Source organism: Lemur catta, chromosome 10, assembly GCF_020740605.2.
Source record: "Lemur catta isolate mLemCat1 chromosome 10, mLemCat1.pri, whole genome shotgun sequence".
NCBI lineage: Eukaryota > Metazoa > Chordata > Mammalia > Primates > Lemuridae > Lemur > Lemur catta.
In genome coordinates, this window is record NC_059137.1 from 19946366 (window position 1) to 19970446 (window position 24081).

A 24081-nucleotide genomic window follows, 5' to 3' on the forward strand; every position below is an offset into this window, starting at 1 on the left:
GGAAGCAGAAGCTGCTTTGTGCACGCGCACGAACACACACACACACACACACACACACACACACACACACACACAGTAGAGGAACCGTCATTTTCCTACGTGCCCTCTGACATCAGCCACCTTCTCTGTAGCGACAGTTTCTCTGCACTCAAATTAATCCCTGGCAATGAAAAATGAACCTCTCCCCCACCCGTGCCGCCGCCTGTTGCCTCACGCCCCCAGAGCAGAGTTTCTCCACGAGGCAGTCGGTGAAGGTTTTTTTCCAAGTCACATGATCCAGGATGCAGGGGGAGAATCCTTCTTGGAACCGAGATGAGCCCAGAACTGAATCAGATGAGGAGAGATAAGGTGTGATGTGGGGAAGACTATATAAAGAATGGACCCCGGGCCGCGGCAAGCACTCAGCCCAGTGGCCCCTCCTCGGGACACAGCCATGCACGTGCCGGCGGGCTCCGGGGCCAGCCACCTGGGGACCACGAACCGCCGCCACTTCTACTTCACCACAGCCATGCTGGCTCTGTGTCTCGTCTTCGCTGTGGCAACCATTATGGTGCTGATAGTTCGGAGGACGGTAAGTGGACTCCTCTTCCTCCCTTTTCCTTTCTGATTTACATTCCATTTCCCCCAGACAAGAAGCCCTGGGAACAAACTGATAAGTTAGTTGAGAAGTTAGTCGGGAGCAAAAAATTAAAAGTAAATAGAATTGTGTGTGTGTGTGTATATGTACACACGTGGTGGAGAAAGGAAGAGAAGAAACAGGAATTTAACTCTCTGAAATGATTTGGCTTGTGGAGAGAAACGTTGTTGGGCCATCATCTCAAAACCTTCCAGATGTGCCTGAACCAAAAGCGTGGAGAGGAGCTATTGGTCTTGAGACATTAAGATTTCAATCTTGCTGAGCCAGAGACTTCTATCAAGGAAGGAAGCAATGAGAAAGCCTGATAACACGTTTGCACAACTTATGTGTCTTCCAGGCCTTCAGACTAGACTCTGAGGTTCTATAGCCTCAGTCGAAGGGTTCCTGAGATCTCAACCATTGCCAGCAGTTCTGTTTTATTTTGTTTCTTTAAAGACAAGGTCTAGAAGGAAAGAACGCAAGAGAGAAGACCAAGGCTCCTTAAGAGCTTTGGCCAGTTCAGAGTTAAAGCCCACAAGACAAACTGAAAGCTCTGAAGAAATTTAGGGTGTACAAGAAACAGAGCATAGAGGCAGAAAATAGAAATGTTTTTAACACCTGTTCCCTCTGAGACACCTCAGCATACTAAGCAATTGTGGGGTACACACTGTACGGGGTGAAACTGTCTCAGGAGATTTATTTTATTTTAAGTAAATGGTAAGATTTGTTTCTGAAAACAGAAGAAAAGATGAAGGAGGAAGCTTCTTCATATGGTAGGAAATTGGTGTTTACAGAGAATCCACCAGTATGTCTTGTATAGAAAATACCATAGTAATAGCATATATTGCTCATGAAACTTTTTGATGAAGTGAAGTTTTTGATAATTTTGGTAATATAAGAAATGTACCCCCCTCCCTAACACACCCTGGCAAAGTGAGAACATTTCTACTTTTTACTTCACAGCTCCCACTATTTTCTGGAGGTATTAGAATCCTGCAGAATTTGTTCTGGTTTGCTTTCAGTTGTCTTAGGCCCAATACTCCATAGCTTATCAACTGCTAAAAAGAACGAGGCTCCAAAAGGCCTATTTCTCAAGTGTCTTCAAGCTTTGAAATTTAAATGTAACATTGAAGCTCACATCTCCATAACAGTGAAAAAAGGGAATTACAGACATCTGATTTAGATAGTGGAATTTGTAAAGTTCACAATTTAACAAGCTCATCTACACCTACTAATAATATTACTCTTGAAAACATTCTAGGGTACCTTTTCTTCTGTAGAGGCTCTACAGTTTCTGTAATTCTGATGTGTAGTCAACCAGGGATGTGTCATTTTATAGCAATGGCTAAAGAAAAGAAATTGAAGTAGCCTTTAGGAAAGTTCTTTAGTCAATGGATGTAGCTAGAACTGCTAAGAAAGAGAGAGAAAGATCCAGATGGTGGGAGGAGAGGTGATGATGGTGGTATTCAGAGAGAGTTCCAGAATAGTCCTCAACCAAATCCAACTTTAGTGGAATTGATTTGAAAGAACAGAAGTGGATCTTTCTGCTGCATTTTTGTAAATGTGGAAAATGAGGAAGAAAGAGAGGGAACAGGGCTTGAACCTAGTCACCCTGAGAAAGTGATAAAGCCAAGACTGCTTGATTATTTAACGAGAATGGCTTTTCCTTTTCCCAACACAGACAGCCACAGAAGCACAAAGAAACTTTGTTTTTGCTCTTCTCTTGGGAGCTTTACCTCCTTACACATCCATTTCCTTGACTTAACCCTCATGCTCGGATATGAAAAGATTCCTTTCACAGCCGGAATGTCTGGTTTGGTGTGCTGTGATTTCTTAGCCTGACAAATATCACTTCCTTGCTTAAAACTAAGGCCTGTAATATTAATAACAGTTGTGATATATTAAGTGTCAAATGCTTTGCACATATCATTTCCAATAAATTGCTCAGACTTTCGCTGTTGTAAGACCTAAGAAGAAAACGTTATCACCTTGAACTTGAGTTATCAGGAAAGGCTTCCTAGAGGAAGAGGGAATGTAGACTGACTTTAAAACAGGAGGAACTCAGAGACTCAAAGGGGCTCTGGCAAAGAAATCAATGGGAGAAAACCAAGGAGCTTAGACTCACACGCCCATTATTAAAAGTGGAATGAGTCGGTGGCTACATTGCACTCTCTGTGTGTGATGGGAGCAGGAAGGAGAACAATGAGAATAGTCTTACTGGCATAAGTAAGAGAGTCACACGGTTCTAGATCAAAAGGCACATGTATAGACAAAATTGAAAACAGCAAGGTCACAATATATAAAAAATGATGGAAGGGCTACCATGACATACGGGGCTACCATGAGACCTCAAGTTAAGGAGAGAGGGTGTTTCCCCAGCCAAGCTTAAGGAAAACTTCCCTGGAGATTAGAATTTCAGGTTGCCTTGAAAAACATGAACAATTTCAAACAGGCAGGGAAGGAAGAGCAGGGGACAGGCACCTCTGGCCAATGGAAGAGCTCAAGCAGAGAGATGGAGAGAAGACATAGGGCATGCAGGAAAATCAATGAAGATTGCCTTGAGGTTTGATTTGAAGATCAAATAACTCCAAGGTCAAACTCCTTGGGAGAGACGAAAAAGGAACTTAGGCTTCAATCTCTAATATTTATTGAGTCTCTACTGGGTAGGGGACATTGTTCTAAGCACTGGGTATATAGCCTTGAACAAAACTGGCAAAATCCCTGCCCTTGTGTTGCTTACGGATCTTACCTTGCAGTGACATCTTTAAAGTCTCTGTGGTGATTGTGTTCAGTTTTATTTACATTTAAACCAGCATATCTATTATAAAATATTATATTTACATGGTTTAAGAAAAGTAAACTATGTACTTTACTTGGTTTACAAATCAGGGGAAAGAAAAGAAAGTAAAATCCTTTGACATCCTCACCATCCAACCACCAATCCCTCTTTGCTGAGATAACCGCCATTAACAGATTCTTATGTGTCCTTCCAAATATCTGTGCCTCTGCAAATGTATAGTATACACATGGCATTATATATACCCATAAATTTGCATCTTCCTTTATTCACTTGACAGTGCACTGTGTATCTTAGAGATCCTTCCATCGCAATACATAGAATTCCATTTCATTTTTTTGAAGAGTCGCATACTATTCTATTGTAGGAATGCTTCATAATTTAATTTGCCCATGCCTAGTGAGAGACACTAATGTTTTTCTCTGGAATTTTTGTCTTCTGTGCATGTCTGTGAGTGTATCTGTGTGATACATTTTTAGTGGTGGAAATAGAATGCTCATTTTCACTTCAATAAATGTTGTTAATCAGCCTCCAAAGAGATGGCACCAGTATACCTTTGATGAAGTAAACGTCCTACCAACAAAGAGACACCTCTTTACATCAATATGGAAAGAAAAAAAATGATTTATTTCTTTTTGTGTTGAGGAGGCACAAGAGTATATGCATATATGTAGCCTGCAAGAGACTACAAAGTCAGGATGAAATTTTACGTAATTTATATAGCAAAGGAAAAGAAAAAACAATCAACTGCTCTTATCTCCTCCAGAGACAAAGGAATACATAATGAAATAGGCTCCTAGGTTAACACCAGAGGTAGGTGTTAACATTTCATAGGGGCTCTGAGGCCCTCAAACTCAGAGGCATCAGTGTTTTGTAAACTAGGAGACTGGACTTGTCTGGCCCCAGGAGAGAATATAAATAGTTGCATCCCAAAAAGTTAAATCAAGGAGTCAGGGTTATTAGGTTTCCAAGTAGACCATTTCTAGAAAGAAAGAGAAAGCAGGTTCCTCTTTTCCCTTTACAAGCAAGGAAAATTCTTTTTTTAAAACAAAATGTATCCTTGTAGTACCACTCCATACACCAACAGTGGAGCTGAGCACCTGTTTAAGAGTGGTGATTGGTTGGTGGTGGTGGAGCTTTTAGGAGGTTTGTTTTTAAGCTCAGATTCAATATAAGAGTGGGTTAAAATGCCCTGTGACGCTTCTCTCTATCTGACATTCATTCCATTTATCAATCCAAAAAAATCCACTGAAAGTCTTCCCAGGAGCAAGCCCTGCGCTGGCTGTGAGGGGAAGACCCAAGTGGGCAGAGCAGGACCTTGTCTTCTGGGAACTGTCTGCTAAACAGAGGACATGAAGTCAAGCCCAAACACCAAATGCTTGATTCCCAGGCAGAATGGCCCCAAATGCCACCAACTGAGGAGAGATAAACTCTGCTTAGGATGAGGAAGGGTTCACAGAAGAGCTAGAACCAAAGCCAGGCCTCTAAGAATTAGACGAATCATGTTTTATGCCCAAAGCTTTGTTTGGAATATTTTCAAACCTACAGAATGGCGAACGCCCATATAACCTTTCACCTAGATTGCCATGTCAGCAGTTTTCTGTATTTGTGCTCTCTCTCTATGTAAATACGGGAAAGTGAGTTGTAAACAGCATGACTTCTCACCCACATGTACCCATCTCTTACTATGCCACTATCATGGCCAAGAGAGTTCATGTTAATTCAGTAATATCGTCTAATAATAATATATGGTCCATGTTTTAATTTCTCCACCTGTCCAAAAATGTCTTCTATAGCTGTTGTGTTTTGTTTGGTGTAATCTAATCTAGGGGCACACACCATGCTATCCTCATGTCTGTTTTAATCTAGAATGTTGCTATTTAAAGAGTGGTCCTGGGCCCTTGTTAGAAATGCAGAATCTTAAGCCGCACCCCAGACCTACTTAATCAAAATCTGCATTTTAACAAGCTCCAACTCCCGCCCAATCCGTATGCACATTAAAGTTTGAGAAGCACTGGTCTGACAGTCTCCCTGCCCTTTGTTGTTTATACGTCTGAGCCCAAATCGACACTCCACCTCCTGTAGCCATCTCTCAAGACCTCATGTGTTCTGATTGCCTATTGATTAATGTCTTTAAGCCCTTGCTTCTCAAGGTGTGGTCCATGGCCCAGCAACATTGGCATCACCTGGAAGCTCATTAGAAATGCAAAACTTAAAGACCTATCCCAGATCTACTGAATCAGAATCTGCATTTTAATAAGAACCTCAGGTGATGGTAAATCCTTTCAAGTGGGAGAAGCACTGCTTTAAGCCACTCTCGTCGAATTCCCACTTTTGCAGAGCATGCCAAACCAGGTACTCCCAGTAAAAATAGTCTTTACCCTGAGGATATTCCATGACCTTTATTCACTTTCCATTGAGTTTCAGGAGAATTTGTTGCTCAGCTTCATCCTGCCCCGATCTAGACAAGCAATGTAGCAGGGCATTGAAGACATTGCCTTCAAAGTCAACTCACCTGAGTTCAAATCCATTCTATGCTATTCACTGCCTATGGGACTTTATGTAATCATTATCACATTATATAATCACTTCTCTAAGTCTTAGTCAAACCCTAACTCTTGGGGCCAAGGTAAAGGCCAAATAAAATCATACATGTAAAGCATTTAGCCTCAGGATTAACCCTCATTACGTGTTTGACCATATTAACTTTAAAATAAGAGGCATTCCTAGCAAATGTCTCCATGGAATGGGAGCTACAGCCCACCTTGCAGGACCACGTGAGGCCAGCAAGGAAAGAAACGTGGAATCCCCCCTGGCATATTCTAAACGTTGGTTGCTTTTGATCACTTTCAGCCAGGGAGGGCATTTTGTGTCAATAGCAAATTTGGGAGCTGATTGCACCTACACAATATTGTTCTGTGAAAAGAAATGGGCCCCTCAAGGTACTGGGGCAAATTAAGCACATCATTAAGAGCAAGGCAGTGCCCCCAGTAGCGACCATCTTCAAGTACTTGTGAACACTTTATATACAACATCGTATTATGTCTGCAACAACTCAGTGGAAAGCTGGATTACTAGCCCTCTAATCACAGTGATTAAAGGAGGGGAGAAAATGGTTCTAGGCAGGGAATATGATTGGGATGGGAGCCATTTCACCTGGGGACAAACATGGTAAACATGACAGCTCCTCCCTCCATGCATGGAAATAACTATATTATTGTTTGGGATACCGTCAGACATCCACAGAGACTGCAGGGGGCGGGGTGGGGGGGGGGGAAGAGGACGTATGCTTAAGGAAGTGTAAATGGTTGGTAACCACAGAGAGGAAGTTTCCTGAACTACTCAATGGAGCTGAGAATGACAACCTAGAAGGGCCTATTTGTTTGTGTCTGTGTCCAGCCTAGGCACTACCTTACCCAAAGCCAAGTCACTGAGCAAGATGGTTCACACTCCCCCAGCCAAGATTTGGGGGAGAATTCTAGGACCAGGGGGACACCTTGCCACAAAGGAGTTGATGGACCACACTGAGCATAGGACCTGGGGCGTGAACAGTCCTCAGCAAATTTTAACAGTCCTCATCTCTTTAGACCCTGCTTCTCCACTTCCAAATGCAAAGACTGCTTAAGGGCGGAGGGAGGAACGAGCTTTTCTATCCTTGGTTTCTGAAGACAGCATCTCTACTCACGCAGTGAAAAGCACACAGGAGAATTTCAGTCCAGGATCTGCCACTGACTCACAAAGGCCTTGGTTTCCTCCTCTACAAACTGAGCTTGATGGACTGAAAGATGTCTACATTTCCCCTCTAACACTGATCCTCTAATCTTGACTACCATAGGTAGCTAGGGGAAGCTATAGAGAGACCTTGTCCCAAGAGCCCTTCAAATTGGGAATAGTCACTCTTCTGTCTTGGATGCCCTGGGCCCTGGGTGAAGCTTTAAGCAACAGGATTCTTTTCTGTACTGAGATGCTTTGCTTTTGACATGCCCTCTCTGAAGTTAGGAAACCCAAAAAGCACTCAAATGACAGAAGAGAGGCTTCCCAGACCCCCAGGTAAACTAAGTCCTCCTCCCTGAGATGAGCCCTTACAGCCTTGTTACTCAAAGTGTGTTCTGTGGTCCAGGAGACTTGGCATCACCTGGGAGCTTGTCAGAAACAGAGTGTCAAGCGCTACCCAAACCTGCCGAATCGGCACTGGCATTTTCACAAGCTGCCCAGGTGATTCGTAGGCACGTTACAGTTTGAGAAGCACTACCTAAAACACTCCGATTGTTTTCCTTCACAGCTCTTGCCACGACTGGCAATTTAATTATATATTTATTTGTATTTTTTTAAATGACTGCCTTAACGACTAAACCATAAAATCCACGGGCTGTCGTCCAATAAGCCACATAGTTTCTACCACGGCCCAGCTGCTCACCAAAGGTGTGCTGACCAAATGATTCCCCGGTGCTTCCCCGAGTGCTCTGGGAGGACGGCTCCACGGGTTTCGCTGTTCTAGCATTCTCTCTCTGTCCTTGGATAAGTTCCTGGGCAGCCGATGGATTTGACAGTCTTTGTGCCACATTTCAAATGTAGATATTTTTTCTTCGTGCATTTGTACAGCGCACTACTCGACAGTCATGCCTGGCAGTAAATTAGTTGTTTATTAAATTTCGAAACGCTGTTTGTTGTCCCACAGAGGCAACACAAAGGGGAATTTTGTGATGTCAGATTTTCCTACGAACTGTGTGCGTAGCTGAGAGACCGCAAGTGTACAGCATTGTTAATTAGGTTAAAAGCTTTCAGCTAAGGCAATGCAACTATAGACTATCACAGCAGAGAGGGAACGACCCTCCAGGTCAATTCGCCTCCCTCGCCCTGAGGAGCTGAGGCCCACATGTTTAAACTGACGTCCTCATCTCCAGATCGGCGCGCTGCGCTGCCGGGGCTTTGCCTTCAGGACGCCTCCTTGACTCAGTGCCACCCGCTGGGGCTAGAGGAGAAGAGATCCTTTTGTCAGGAAACAAGCCCACAGTGGAAGGCAAAGGCCGGAGCTCCCAGGGATATGTTAGAAACAGGGGAACTGCAGATGGTCCTAGGTGTTCGCACAGAACGCTAAGAAAATAAGATGTGGGCAGCTGCTAATTTCTTGCTTTGGCAGAGGTTGGGAAGGTGTTTTTTTACCATGTAAATGGTCACATCTCTCTAGCTCTTTATTACTATTTCAACTCAATGCACTGCAGCGATTCCAACCCGGGCAGTTACGGGCAGGACACCTCAGGGCTGTCTCCAGAGCTGAGGTGGGAGAGAGGGGAGGAGGGATAAGGGTGGGAAAGTTAGTTTCTGAGGAATTGATTAGGGGAGAACTATGCCCTCCGCTTTTACTAACTCCTTGCTCAGAGCACCTGAACTAGACCTTCCATTAATCCCCTCCAATCTCCAAACCCAGGACTCTGTCTTTCAGAAGACAATCTGTTTCTATCAACCTTTCATTTATTTGTGTAAATAGGGATGTATATATCTATGTTTATTATAGAGTACATAATATTTAATGTAAATGTATAAATATATAATATGCATTTTGTATTTATTTGTTACATATTTACACATATTTGCATATTATTAATATATTTAAATATTAACTTGTAATAGATCCACGAGGGCAGGGACCCAATTTAATTATCTATGGTATCCTCACAATGCTTGGCATATAAACAATTCAGAATTTCCGACCGCAGGAGAGATAAAGACATACCTTTCCAGGTATGTTTACAACATACTTTCACAGTTGAATCAAACACGGAAAAAAGAAACCACATGTACTTCTGTACTGTACTTGATTATTCTTACGTTGACCAAAGGAAAAACAGTAACAGTTATGGGGGGGGAAGCACCAGACCAGCCTGGGAGTTGCAAGTCCCAGCTGTGGTCCCGGAGCTGCCATCAACTCACTGTGCAGCCCCGGGCAAGTCCTCTCCTCTCACCCAACCCTGTGTCTCTAGCCTGTGAAATGGGGATGGGTGTCCTCGTCTTCATTTCTGGTAGGTAGGTTGTCAAGCAAATGGAAACTAAGTCAGCGAATTCATTTTTAAAATTTAAGAATCAGGTGGAGGGTGAATTCTGAACTGCACCGTACTTTAAGGACAACCAAAATGGAAAAGAAAATGTGAGTTGTTTCAACTGAATGTCACCTCATGCTGCTTTTTTCTCTCTTCTCTTCCAGGACGCCATTCCCAACCCACCTGACAACGTCCCCCTTAAAGGAGGTAAGACCTTGGAATTAGGAGTAAATGTGTGGTGGATTGTCCAGATGACACCATGAGTTGTGGTGCCTGACTGTCAACCAGAAATGCTGTGACCCAGCAGTGAAGTGCGTGGGGGTGGAGGTGAGGGCCTCTCAGGGCTGAGCTGATGCATCTGGAATCATCTCAGCAGCCCCTGATCAATACTCTCATCCCCACTAGTCTCCCGCCAGCCCTGGACACTCCCACCAATGAAAATTCTACCTGTGGAGTAGGGTATCTCACAGACAGGAACACAAGGGAGCATTGTGCTAAGAGCTTGAAACCTGAAATCAGGCAAATGGGGGCACAGAATCTTGGCTCTACTTCCCTCCTGGGAGCCTCAGCTCCTCATCTGTTAATTGGGAATAATAATACCTACCTCATCAAGGTAGTGAAGAAGCCAGTCAGACCTCATCTGTAAATTGCTTAACATGGCAACCAGCACATAGCAACTGGCAATCACCAAATGCATAATGAAGTTGGGGACTGGTAGAAACAGACTCCCTCCTCACTCCGGGCATTTCCAGTCACTGAAGTCACTAATTAAGACATTGTCTCTACTAGCCCCAGAGGGACGATACACAGAGCTCAGTTAACACTGAACATGAGAAACTTTGAGCTCATTTGATTAATGTTTTCCTTGTTCAGAGGAGGAAAAGTAAGACCCAGAGAGGGAAAGTGAGATGTCTTGTCCACAGTCATACAGAGCCACACCTAGTACCCAGATGTCCTCATCTCTAGTGAAGTGTCTTTTACACCCAAGAACATTAACCCTGTGACCTTTAGAACCTAGAGAGCAAGCCCAGCTGGCTAAGCAGACCACTCAGAGAAAGAAGTAAAGAAATGGGTCCATGAAGTCACCAGGGTAGGGACATCTCGGCCAGGCCTTCCCTGTGGTCTATCACCCAGACACTTAGAAGGGAGGAGCAAAAGGCCCCAACAGACAAGATTCTGGGTCTTTCAAGGCAGATTCAGAATCACAATTTATCAACCATATCTCAATCTTGGCTGGAATTACTTAGCATCTGGCCTCAATTCCCATAGTGCCTGTGTAGACAGTCACATTAATGTCAACAGGGGCATGGTATAATGGTCTGCTGTTGTGGCACTGAAGCCGCCAAGCAACATGCAGATGAGTGGACATGACTGTGTTTCCATAAAACTTTGTGTGTAGAATGAGCTGGATTGGGCTGGATTGGGCTCACAAATGGGTGTTTGCTGACCTCTTTAGTCACCGGGCTTTGGGGTCAGATGTTTGAGCTAAGCATGTCATACACGTGCACTTGTAACTAACACATGTTGCAAAAAACAAAGCACCTGAGTAAATATAATTTCCCCTCCCCACTAGCACCGTTCCTTCACTGTCTGCACCCAGATTTTTCAAGAAAGACTGGAACTTCTTATTTTTGACAGGGAGAGGCAATCTTTCACATGAACACAATCTCAGTGACAGTGGGACCTCAGGCATTGTGGAGCTCAGTTTCCTCGCCTGTATAGCACTTCAATCTTAGGTTGCCAAGCATAAGGGTTCTAGCCAGTGGTTGTGGTTCCATAATAAAGTTTTCATCAGTCCAAAGTGGAATAGAAAAAAGGAGAAAGTAGTCCCCTTTTCACCTGGCCAGTTATACTGAATGGAAGAGGCACTCTGCCTCAGAGATGGCTCTTCCCACCTTTGGGGACATTAAAATGTCCTTTCTTTTACAACATGGAGTTGACATAGATGGGAGTTAAGTTGGTTTGCTTTCTGCCAGAGTTATTTTGTTTTATGTTAATGATCACAACAGGCAAAATAAAAAGCTGTCTGCTCCATGTTGGTCCCTGAATTTTCATTTTGGGGGAAATTTTTTTGGTCCATAAAGTCCCAAAATTTTGGGAACCTATCACTTAGATCACTTATCAGATCCCTTCTTATCGGGCCATGACTGGGAACATCAGGACACAAACTAATCCAAAACTGACTTCATTTGACAATTCAATGTTTCCACAACCAGATTTTTTTTTTAGATGCCAGTAATAATTCCTACTAGGGCTGTGAAATTTTGTTACAGACCTTCCCACACTCCTTTGGGTTGATCTTAGCCTCAAGCCTGTGAGCAAGCAACGTCAAGGTGGGGGTTATATTCCCAGCTCACGGATGAGGAGCTGGGGCCCAAAGAATCAAGGTGACCTGCCTAAGGTCACATGAGGGGTTTGTGGCCTAGTGAGAGTCCAGGGCTCCTGACACAAGCCTCACATCTCCATCCAGACTAGCCCCAGCCAGCTGGCACCTCACATCCACTCCACTGTGCTCAGGACTCAGTGGGCCATGCCAGGGCTTCAGTCAGGGCCGTGAGCCAGGGTGAGCACAGAGAGGAGAACCTTTCTTCACACCCTTCTCCTCTCTGAGTCTTAGTTCTCACATCCAGAAGATGGCGTTAATAATGACTCTGCATGAAGCCACCATGAGGAGAAATGGGACAGCAAATACGATGCTTATCTGAAGTGTGGCCCAGCCAATAGCCTTTGGGCATAGGGTCCACTGTGTTCTTTCATATCCACATGCAGTGGTCCCATCTCACCCCACACATGGCTTGGAACCAAGGAGGGTGGGGCAGAGAGAGCAGGGCTCCTGCTTGTCCTCCTCACTTCCTGTTACAGTTTTTTGTTTCCACCAAATTTTGAATCACATATGCTCAGGCCATGTGGCTTACTTGCCCAAAGAACAGAATGCAGCCACCTTTGCCTTGATTTCCCCCAAGTTCCAACAGCAGCCCACACGTGTGACAGCAACGTCTGTGGAAGAATTTAGGATATGCAGAGAAGCTGGGACGGTGGTGTGTTACATCATAGAGCAGCCCAGCAGATGGTGTAGGACTGAGTATCAGACCCCTCTATTCCTATAAGGCTGTGGTCCCCAACCCCTGGGCTGCGGACCGGTAGAGGAGGTGAGCGGTGAGCAAGCAAGCAAAGCTTCATCCGTATTTACAGCCACTCCCCATCACTCACATCACTGCCTGAGCTCCAACTCCCCCACCCCCTATTCCCCTGTCTACCACCACCCTCACCCCCCATCGTGGAAAATTTGTCTTCCATGAAACCATTCCCTGGTGCCAAAATTTGGGGACCACTGCTGTAAAGTCTCCACTCTTCCAGCCACTGGGAGTTTCTCAGGGGACAGTCCTCCTCCCTAGAGTTCAGCCGTCTGCCACCTGCACCAAACCACTCGCCTTCCTACCTGTTTTTATGTCTTTCTTCTCCCTATTTCCACTCCCCTCTCCCCACTTCCCCTCACAAACTCTGCAGAAATTCAAATTTTACTGAATTTATTCTGTGGAATGATTTTGGTCCTCTGGTCTCATCCCCAGACCTTCCCAATGTGCTCTGGGCTTTTTATAACAAAACACCCAGCAAATGACAGCCCTTCCTTCCCTGCACTAGAAGAATCCTACAGACAGCAGTGAAGACAGCATTCTTGCATTCCCTGGCTGCATCTGTAAGAGGCCCTGGCAGACAGAGAATAAGAAACATTGATGGGCATCCACTGTGTGCCAAGAATTGGTGGAGTATATAGTGATTTGCTGTGGAGTCATCACTGTGGCCCCCAAGGACCACGGTTAGCCCCATTTTATAAGTAAGGAGACTGGAGCACAAGTAGGTTTACTGACTTGCCTAAGATTCCTTCCCACTGCCTGCCAGGTAGAACAGATCTGTCTTTCCTGCTAATGTCACATGGCCTGTAGGACCCAGAGTTTCCTGGAAGCCTTAACAGACAGTAGACGGACCACATGCAGGTCCTGACAACCCCTTTAGTGCATTCCAAACCTTCTCCTGAATTCATTCTTCTGCTGAAGACTGGCTACCAAAGGGAGAGCAGCAGACTGGGATTTGGAATAGCAACACTCCAGTCCTGGGACTTGAAGCGACTCACCTTCCCTCTTGGGGACTTGCGCTGGCTGTTTCTAAAATGTCAGAAATGAGGGGAATGAGTCAGATGACCTAATCTTGGAATGGATTTTGCCTTTGGTATGAAGTTTCATGAATCAAACAAGTATCTTAGGATTCTTTGACCATTTTGCTATTCTAACATTTACAATTTTTGCAAGGCTTGGCAGGCTACCCTCCTCCTCCCTCCCCTGCTAAAAAGAAAATGTGGCATTAAAGACCAAGCGAGGTTAGCTCTCTAATTTTACCTGGTGAACCCATCCCAAAGAAATAATAAGAGCTTCCCACTGAAGGCAATGAATCCAAACCAAAGACACTGGGGTCCTCAGCGATGTCCAGCTGTCCTGCATGTCCTATGGCCGGGGTCCAGATGGCAGCAGCCCCACTGGGGCACCTTTACTGCACTGGAAGCAGAAGAGGCAACAACCTCCCTGTTCCTGATGGCCCTGCCCCTCCCAGAAAGACTGAAACTAGCAAGCATAGACATTACCTCTATCAGAGGGATTAATCTGGGTCTAGAATATCCAATTTGCCAATTTTGTTTTGTCTTTTTTTTTTTTTTCACATCAAAGAGGAATGCTCCTACTTAGGGTGAAAATTGCTTTTCAGATAGTCGCAGGTCTCCAAGAGCCTACTTGCTTCTCCATTTACTTTCAACACACTCACTGAAACCCCGCTCTTATACTCACTGTCTTTTTCTTAAGGCAGACCTAACAGGAATCAGAAATCTCTCTGCAAGACATAAACTAGAAAATGAGCCAGTCAGAATAGAGTGAAATAGCCTCCTGAGGAGGCCTCTGAGTTCTAAAGTCATCTACCCCCACTCCCCACACCCCTGCCACCAAGAGGAAAGAGAAGAGGTACAGGGGAGGGGAGGGGAGAGAAAAGGAAAAGGAAAAAAAGAGTCAGATCACTGAGATACATGTAAAAATTTATACTTGGATTTAGCACATACAAATCACAAGTCTCTGAATCCCGAGGAAATCTCAGGGTTCCCCACCATTAAAATATTTGGGGAAAGGAAGGAAGGAAAGAGGGAGGAAGGGAGAGAGGGTAGGCCTATTCCTTGAAATAGTTTCATCATATATTTCATTCGAGCTGTCTGGACACAACATGTGTTGGCTTAAATTCCTACAATCCAAGCAGCACAAGCCCTGGCCCAGGGTGTGGGCATCAACATTGTTTGATATATTTGGATGGTAGACACTAGACTCACTGTTATGCATTACCTCACTTACTTTTCCCAGCAACTCTTTGAGGTAGATATATTATTATATCACTTTTGGTAAGAAGAAGTGACAATTCAAAGAGGCTGAGCGACTTGTGCGAAGCCACACAGCTAGTAAGTAGCAGAGGCAGAGGTTGGATGTGAACCCAAGTCTGTGTGATCACGAGCCTAACTTTCTAAAATTGCTGCCACACTTTTGCATCTCCAATAGCTAGGGGGTGTTTTTAAAAGTTATTTAAAGTGTCAGCAGATTTTACCATTCGATGCCAGACTCACCTTTCCTTTTAAATTATAGATTTTTAAAGGTGCTTCTTACAAACCTCCAATAATGTCAGTTCAACCTGCATTTAGTATAAATGAATTCCAAGGAAATACCCATAGAGACAGAGAGGTTGACTGACTGTTGCAGATATATTGCAACAGGTCAGGACTGAAAAGACCCCAAATCCCAAGGAAGCTTCGTGGGATTTAAATGATTTAAATGAATTCCAACTTGATCTCAGTTTGTATTTACTGATCATTTTCTATGTGCTTAACACTAAGCATGCCGGGATAGGCATTCCCCAAATGTAAGTCCAGGGTCACCTTGTTGTCCTTTGTTTAACAAATGATCCATCCTGCTGTTCATTTCTCCATCACCAGTTGGCCTGGTGGCATCAAAGACATGGTCAAGTTGAAGCCAGCTGAAATGACCCTTACTCAGGTTAAGGATTCAACTTGGTTCCAAGTTCTACCAAGAAGGGAGAGACTCTCCTCTAAATGTCACTGTCAGGAGGACCCTGGGTATTTTCCCAGGGGCATGAAACAAAGACGCCAGGACATGGCAGATGCAGAGTCATCTGGGTAATCCCTCTCCTTCTTAGAAGGATTAAAATGTTTTCAGCAGATGAAAAGAGGATTCTACACACTTTCCTGGAAGCATCAGATGGCCTCAAACACTTAGGTACATAATTAAAAAACTCCAGTCCATCAGATAATGTCATGAGCTCCATTTTAATGAGCATTTCATCTGCCAATTCACTCTGCTAAGTGGCATTGCTAAACTGTGCCATTATATCAACACAAAACAAGATTAAGAGAGAGAGAAACTACCATTTGCTGAATGTCTCCTCTAGCCATGTGCTGGTCACTGGACATCCATGATCTCATTGCATCTTCACAACATCCGTACCTTTGGGTTGATGGTTACAACTCTCACTCTGCAGATGTAGTAACTGAGGCTTAGTAAGGGGAAGTGACAGGTCCAAAGCTAAAAGCCTTGACCAAACCCAGATGCTCTTTTTGAGATGCCTCATGTCTGCCTTGTTCTTATATCAAAAGTGCTGTAGAACTGGAAGGTTATCTGGCACTCAAACCACATACCATCTGGCAGGAATGATCGGCGTGGTTTGTTTTGCCGTGGTGGAGCCGCCTTGAGCATTGTTGCATCTTTATGAAAGCCCATTTGCCCCTGACTTGTGACTTGGCAGAACTCAGCACAAGGGCCTGAAGTCATCTGCTGGCTTCCTCCCACAAGACAGATCCCGGAGGCACATTAGTGCTTGTTTTCCCAGCACCTCCAGCTGTCTCTGTCTGCGGTGGCTGCGAACCCACTTCTTCCTGCATTTAACCCTCCCTGCTCCATGGGAAGACTAAAAGACAGGACAGGGCCTTGGATTGGGAGTCAGGAGCCCTCCATTCTGAACCCAGCTCTGCCGCTTATCTCCTGTGGGGTGTGGGACCAGAGTCCCAGTCTCTCTGGGTTCTGTTTTCCCACTGACAGCCAGGATCTCTGTTAATGTGGCATCTAATGGCCTTTTCAGTCTAGCTTTCTGAAATCTCAAGGTGAGGGCTAGTCTTAAGGTTGCTATAATCCTGACCCTGCAGAACTAGTCCTTTCAACCACCTTGGGCAATCTCCCTTTCTCCCTCTCTCTCTCTCCTCTGTGCAACTGGCCAGAAGAGCTTCACTGGCATATCTCACTCTTTCAGCCTTCCAAACAAAGCCAAAGACAGGTCCATGGTCCTTCAAGAAGAGGCTAAAGCTTGGGAAGACAATTTACAAACCTCATGCATATGAAGGCTTCACTCCTCAGAGGAATTCACAGAGTGCTTGAGTTGTCTGAGAGATAGAATAACCCACAGAAGCAGTATGGAGCCCTGGGCTCTCTCTGGTCCTGCCTCTGCGACTAACTCAAGGGGTGACCTGGGAGCAGCCTGCCTTGGGGGTAACATTGGGGAGCACGTGAGTTATGTGTTTACCAAGCCTGATCCAGGTGATCTCTCAGGGAACTTCCATTTCTGAAAACCAAGCAAATTCTTACAGAACCAGACTATTCATAACTTAGATCATGCCTGGAGCTAAAATAATCTGCTCTATCACTGCATGTGTCCGAAAATCTGATTATGTAAAGACACAGTCTCCTACCTCAGGTAAAGCAATGTGCCCACAAAGACAGACAGTTGGAGCTGGCATTTACTCCCCCCAGCTCCCTGAGCAGGTCAGAAGCGAACAGCTGAGTCTGCACTGCCTGCTAGAATAAGCTAGAAGGGCCCTTCTAGATCATGACGTCCACACTGCTCTTCATCTAGATAGGGACACTAGAGCCCAGAGAGGGGAAATCCCAGGATTCGAACTCCCAGCTATCAACTCTTGCCACGACTTGCAGACAGTCTCATTTCCCCCACCCTGGTGTTCTGTTCTTCAAACTAAACCCCTGCAGACATGACAGTCAACTGAAAAAATGAACGAAATAGCAACGTTATGCTCCCCGCCTTCAAAATTCCAGGGACATTACAGGATTTCAGCTGCATGTGGCACTATCTATTTATAAGTCACTTTTTTCTGTCTTCACAAGCAAAAATGAAAGTTATATCATAGACTCACAGGGTGTTGGGGAGACCCAAGCCACGTGGCTGATGACCCATGAAATGTTCGTCTAGCTCTTGACGAGGCTTTGTGACCCCCAAAGCAGCTTACTCCATGTGTGAGCAGCACAGACTGGCAGATATTTGAGCTGCCAGCTCTGCGACTTACAGTGAGACTTGGGTGTCCTTACGGTAGGCCTTTCTATTGCTGCACCGGAGAAATGGGGATGACAGCAGTGTTGGCTGTTAGCTGAGGGCTTCATCTCCTTCCACGGCCACGTGGAGCCTTAGTGCCCGGCCCCACAGAGCAGGCTGCACTGTCTTCTTGCTGACAGCCTTGCCCAAGGTTAAAGGACAGAGATTGTGCCCTCCTCTGGGGTCTTTTCCAAGTTCAACAGCCCATGCCCTCAATAGCTCCTGCAGTGTTCTGCTCCCAGCCCCTCTCCGAACCAGCTTTGACAACGTCCTTCTTAAAAGGTGCTACTCATGTCTTCTCTTTAGCATGAAACCATCTTAAAGATTATTTAAGAAAAACTAAAATGCCATGCCATTTGACTTCAGGAAATGCAAATGATTCAAAATAAGTTGTTTTTTTTTTCCATCCTCGGGTTTCTCAGAATTACAGCTGAGGTCACCCCGCTAAACATGTGAAGACCAAAGGGGAAAAACAACAAAAGAACCTGCATGTGTGAGAGGCAAGCCTGGGCTTGCACTTCTACAGCCACCTGTTTACAGAAGCGCACCTTCTGTAGGTGTGGCAGCAAGAGGCATGGGGCGAGGGGCTTCCGGCCAACAGGCAGAGCCTGTTCAGGTGATGCGCTGGACTCAGCCCAGGGAATAAGTCTTATCTTCCCATCTAATTTAACCTGACCTGCGTTGGGAGAAAGAGCCCTGTGTTATTCCAGCCCCAAGGCAAAAAGACAAGCCAGCCATCCCCACTCACCTTGCTCATGCCCTAAGTATTGCCCTGGCATCCGCAGAGGGAAATAGGAGAGATGGACCAGATGATTCAATTCAACAAACGTGTACAGAGCATCTTCTGGGCTGGGGAGTGGGGGTGTATAAACAGTAGTCTCTGCCCTGTGGATTCACAGGCTAATGGAGGAGGCAAATAAACAAAGGGAGGGGTCAAAGGCATCCTGGAGGAGATGACCGCCAGCCTGTGGATCCCAGGTAGAGAGGACAGCAGGTGCTGAGATGGAATGAAAAATCACCATGGTGTATGGGGGTACCGCAGCCCCTAAGTCCAGTCGCGTGATCAACAATCCCCACTGACTGGCTGTGTGAATGCAATCAAGTCACTTCATCTTTTAAAGCTTCAGTTCCCTTAAGTACAAGACAGAAATAATTATAGTACCTCTCTCAAGGCGTGGTTGTGAGAATTAAGTAAAATAATGCCTGTAACGTGCTTAGAGTACCTAGAAAATAGCCATTGCTCAACACATATTAGTGATTAATATTATTTTCACTGCTACTATTATTATTTACTATTAGGACATAGAGGGAAAGGGTAGGGAGGGAAGGGGAGGGATGAGACCAGAGACAAGAGAGTTCAGTAGGTGTCAGACACAGGGGACCATGAATGCCATGCTGAGCAGCTTGGACCTGGTTCTGCAGGCAAAGGAAGTCAGACAGGGCTTCTAAGCAGAGAGAGTCAGCCAGACCTGTCTCCCTGACTTGATGTTCTACAGCCCATAAAAGAGGTTGGGCCAGAGGGACTCCCTAATGGTAGTGACAGTCCATTAGGGGCATAAGCAGCCCTCAGTGTTGTGGTTCTGAGTCTTCACACCCTAAGAGTGTGGGCCTTGGGCTGCAGCAGGCAGGTCCAGAATACCGTTTGGAGGATGAGTGAGGATGTGCTCTAGAGAATGGCTGCTGGCCCACCAGCCCTCGCCACCAGGGGGAGCTCTGGACCAGAACCTCTTTGTGGATGAGAGCAATTGAGAATGAAAACTGCCCCCTGCTTCTGCTGGGGGCACCTCTCGCAGTGAGCTTGTTCAGACAGCAGAGGGAACTCTTCACTTAACTTTCAACCCCTCCAAGGCTCCCCCATGGAGCTGTGACATGGCCAGAAGGACTTTCTCAAGCCTGGGCAGAGAGGGCGATGGGGAAGGTTGTGAGTCCAGCAGATCTTACTTGAAGATGCAATGAGCAAATTCGCCAGGGTGTGGGCGCTCCACCGAAGGGGCCTATGGCTGCCTGGTCTCTGAAGGTGGACTCAATGGTCATCTCTGGTGACATCATTGAAAAAACGTCCATGTCAGTTCAGAGATCTCCCAGTTTTACAGATAGGGAAACCAAGGCTCAAAGAAGAGAAGGTATTTGGTCCAAATAAGTTGAATTTATGAGTCATTGCAGGAAATGTATACCTTGGTTCTTTGCATACAGAATGGTTACTATAATAAGAAAAAGCTAAGCCACCATCACTAGTAAACAAATGAAAAATACTTTTATTTCTTGGATACCATAATGACATAAATGTATTTGCTGCTGCCAAGGAAGCTCCAGATAGTAGGCCTCCTGCTAAGATGTCTTTAATCTTATGTCCTCTTAAAATTGAGCACAAAGATGTTTTTATCTTGTTGTCTAGCAAAATGGCCTAGAGGAGCAAACCTGGCCTCTAAAATCTGACAGGCAGTCACAGCATGTCCACAAATGTACTTGACCTTGAGTGATGGTATTGGCCATCTAGGTATCAGGGTGAACCCTACAGGGTTAGTCTGAGAACCAGATTGGCTGATATAGGTACAAGTACACAGACTAGTATCTGGTGCACAGCAGGTAGGATAGCAATGATTGCTATCAGTATTATCACGCTGACTACCACGGCCTGGCTGAGCGACATGGGACAATGTATTTAAGATGTCTTGTCCCCAGATTCTTTCTCATCTGTAAAAGGGACTTAATAATACCTCTGTCATGGAGTTGCTGCAAAGATGAAGCAAGGTGACAAGAATGGCACCTGGCACATTATAGGAACTCAGGTCATATTTGTTTTCTTCCCTGACTGCCAAAGTCTTCTATAAAAGCCTGAGTGGAAGCAATCAATAAAAAATAAATTATAAAAAATTAAAACCCTATTACACCTGATGGCAAAATGAGAAATAAAGAGGTTTTCCTTTTATTCTCAAAATAGAAGCAGAATGGTAATTGCCTCCATCAAAGGTCATGGAGAAAGAGCTGGTGTCTCCAGTTCCCAGAACAGCAGAAGACATTTAACGTGTAATCTCCTTCCATTTAGGAAATTGCTCAGAGGACCTCTTATGTATCCTGAAAAGGGCTCCATTCAAGAAGTCATGGGCCTACCTCCAAGGTCAGTAACTGAATCTGGGAAACCTAAACACACAAGGGCTACTTCTTGTGACTTTTCAGCAACTTCTATGCCAGTGGTCCCAATTAGAGGCCCATGGCCAAAGGTGACCCGCAGATGTATTCTGTTTAGCCTGTAAGGACAATTTTTATATTTTGAATTTGTATGCCTTAGAGGGGAGAGAGGAGACTGTTAGTCTTCAAAGCCACAAGTCCCCTCTTTCTTCAGCCCCATTCAACCCTTTAGTTGCCTACCTGGCCTACCACCACCATTACCACCTCTTCCCATTCAGCTATCTGCCAGTTTCAGCCAAGTGCTTAGTCCTTTTCCTAATGCAAGGGAGGCAGGCTCTTGATCTCTGATGCTATGAAGTTATTCACAAGGGAACCACGAAATTGCCTTGTCCCCAGATTGACAGCTTAATGAACGTGTTGGCAGAGGGTCTATTTGCATATTGCAGTATGCTTCAGGTAAGAGGTCCCTTATAAATGAAACAATAAGAGGCACTTACACTGCAAAAGAATGAGGTAGAGATGGCCAGGATTCTCTGAATAGCCATTCTGCTCATTTTAAAAATTCAATTTTGCAGTTAGATTAGTTTTCACTCTTCAGCTGAATTGCAACAAGGCTTAAAGGGAAAGCATGGAAGCGATTAAAACTAGCATGCCAGCTTCCCGGCTCTGGAGGCAGCCTTCCCAGGCAGTGCTGATCTTCAGTTATGGACCCAGAGACCTGGCTCTGGCACGAACCTGTAGGCTCAGAGGGTCTCCTAATCCTCTGCTTTTCTATAAATCCCAGATTGCGGGAGTTCCTTAATGTGCACGTGAGGATCCTACACAATTATGTTTGGCTGCCCTTTTAAAGAGAAGAGACATTCAAAAATTCAGAGAATGAACAGAGGTTACATCTTAATGTGAAAGTTAATGAAGATTCTTCTGGATATCTTGATACCTAAACTGGCTATTAATTGAACAATATTATTGAATGTCTTATCTCTGATACATTCTGCAGTGCCCACAAAACAGTGGTCCCCACCAAAGGCTCATTCATGATAAATAAAGATGATAGTCCAGACCTTTTTGAGAATATAGTCAAGGAGCTTTTATAGTCTAAAAAGGGAAAGATAATTATAATAATACCATATGAATATAATACGATAATAATTAAGTGGAAAACCATTCTAGAGGAGGTAAAAGTACAGTATCATGTGTGTTCTGACCCTCCAGCCTTGAGCATTAGAGAGAAGGAAGAGGTAGCTTTCTACCTGTGCCTTGAATAATAAGTAGACCCTAGAAGGAGTAACATGGACAATATTCAGATGGTTAGAACAGCAGCCACCATTATAGAAAACATCGGTCTTGAATAGGGAACTTGGGAATAAAGACTTAACGTTTTGCAATCTGTACCTTCAATTTGCTCACTAATTCTGTTTGTATGCTTCTCTTCCCAGTGTCAAAGCATCTGAACCAAACCAAGTTGTCTTGGAACAAAGATGGCATTATCCACGGAGTCAGCTATCAGGATGGGGATCTGGTGATCCAGTCCCCAGGTTGGTACTTCATCATTTGCCAACTGCAGTTTCTCGTGCAATGCCCAAATCATTCTGTCGACCTCAAGTTGGAGCTTCTCATCAACAATGAGGCCAAAAAACAGGCCGTGGTGACAGTGTGCGAGTCTGAAGTGCAAACCAAAAACATATACCAGAATCTCTCTCAGTTCCTGCTGGATTACCTGCAGGTCAACGCCACCATCTCAGTCAAGGTGGATAAATTCCAGTATGTGGACACAGACACCTTTCCCTTGGAGAACGTGTTGTCCATCTTCTTATACAGTAGTTCAGACTGAACAGTTTCTCTTGGGCTTCAGGAAGAAAACAACTCTCTATAGTACAGTATTTCATCCATCCGAACACTTGGGCAAAAAGAAAACTTTAGACCAAGCCTGAAACCGCAAAGCGTATTAAATAGTATACTTCTCCTTCTGTCTCTTGGAAAGATACAACTCCAGGGTTAAAAGGAGAGTTTTGAGCGAAGTTATCTTTCAGATAGAGGGCAGGGAAGCAATGTAGTGTGGTAGACAGAGGCCCCCAGGGGACGCAGAAGTGATGGATGTATGCCCCTGCCCAACCACTAATTCACTGTAGGATCTTAATTCATTTCTTCGGTTTTGAGAGCCCCCAGCTAAATTGGGGTTCCAGTCCCAGAGCAGCTAGCAACCCTCCCCTAATGGGAAATTAAGAGGAGCTGGATAGGGGTATTCACAGTGTGCCTTTCACAGAGTACTTCTTTTATCTGGTAGACGGCCTAATTCCTGGCTGTCCAACCCGAGACCAGAGAGTCCCTCACACAGGAAACTTGCCTGTACTGGCAGACGCCCTTGTGGCTCTTGTCTACCCTGTGTCCAGTTTATGCCTGCCTGACCATCACTCTGGCACTGGGAGCCTGCCCTTATGTCCCCCACCCCAACTCTCTGTATCCTTGGAGAAAACCCAGCCGGGGGCAGCCACTGGTCCTTCAGATGAAAGGCAAAAATTCAATACTCCACCACAATGGAAAAAAGTTCAGAGATTTGTTATTTATTGTGACCTCCTTCCCCGGGTCACATGAGGCAGGAATGAAGAGTCAGGCAGAGAAAGAGAGAGAGTGAGACAACTAGCAGCATATTCAAGGATGTAGGATGTGAGTCACTCTAAGTTTGCAGGCAAATGCCTGAATGGTCCATTTAAAGGAAGCCACAGGAAATTGGGGAGCCGAGTCTGCTAGGATAGAGAGATGCTTCTAAGTTCTTATCTCTGGCCACCAGCTTGAGACATTGGATGTGGTGTATAACTAGAAACTGTGTCAAAGGTGAATGAGCCCTGCTTCTGGAATGAAAAAGTTAAACTTGTATTCAAAGTGGATGCCAAGGCAACATAAAATCATAAGAATTCACTACACCTTCCCCTCCCTGGAACTCAGGATCCGAGTCTAAAAAAAGAGAGTGCTGGATTTGAATCCCTCCAAAGTCTCTTCCATCTCAGAAGGCCAGACCTATGGGCTGAGATTCCAAGCAGAATTCTGGAAGCCCCCAATTAGAGGAAGGCCCCACGCACCAATATAAA

At 45.0% G+C, this 24081-nt stretch overlaps 1 protein-coding gene across 1 annotated transcript; it reads left to right on the plus strand.

Annotated features, from left to right (window-relative positions):
- On the plus strand, positions 1 to 23601 carry TNFSF8 (TNF superfamily member 8). Its single transcript, XM_045562796.1, has 4 exons — positions 1 to 571; positions 9616 to 9658; positions 20913 to 20984; positions 22432 to 23601. The coding sequence occupies exons 1-4, from the start codon at positions 377 to 379 to the stop codon at positions 22824 to 22826; spliced, it is 705 nt and encodes a 234-aa protein (XP_045418752.1). The 5' UTR covers positions 1 to 376; the 3' UTR covers positions 22827 to 23601.
- Positions 23602 to 24081: the final 480 nt, after the last annotated feature.

Coding starts and splice junctions, on each gene's coding strand:
- TNFSF8 (XM_045562796.1), top strand. CDS start 377: ATGGACCCCGGGCCGCGGCAAGCACTCAGCCCAGTGGCCCCTCCTCGG. Junction 572..9,615: donor TGCTGATAGTTCGGAGGACG/GTAAGTGGACTC, acceptor CTTCTCTTCCAG/GACGCCATTCCCAACCCACC. Junction 9,659..20,912: donor CAACGTCCCCCTTAAAGGAG/GTAAGACCTTGG, acceptor CCTTCCATTTAG/GAAATTGCTCAGAGGACCTC.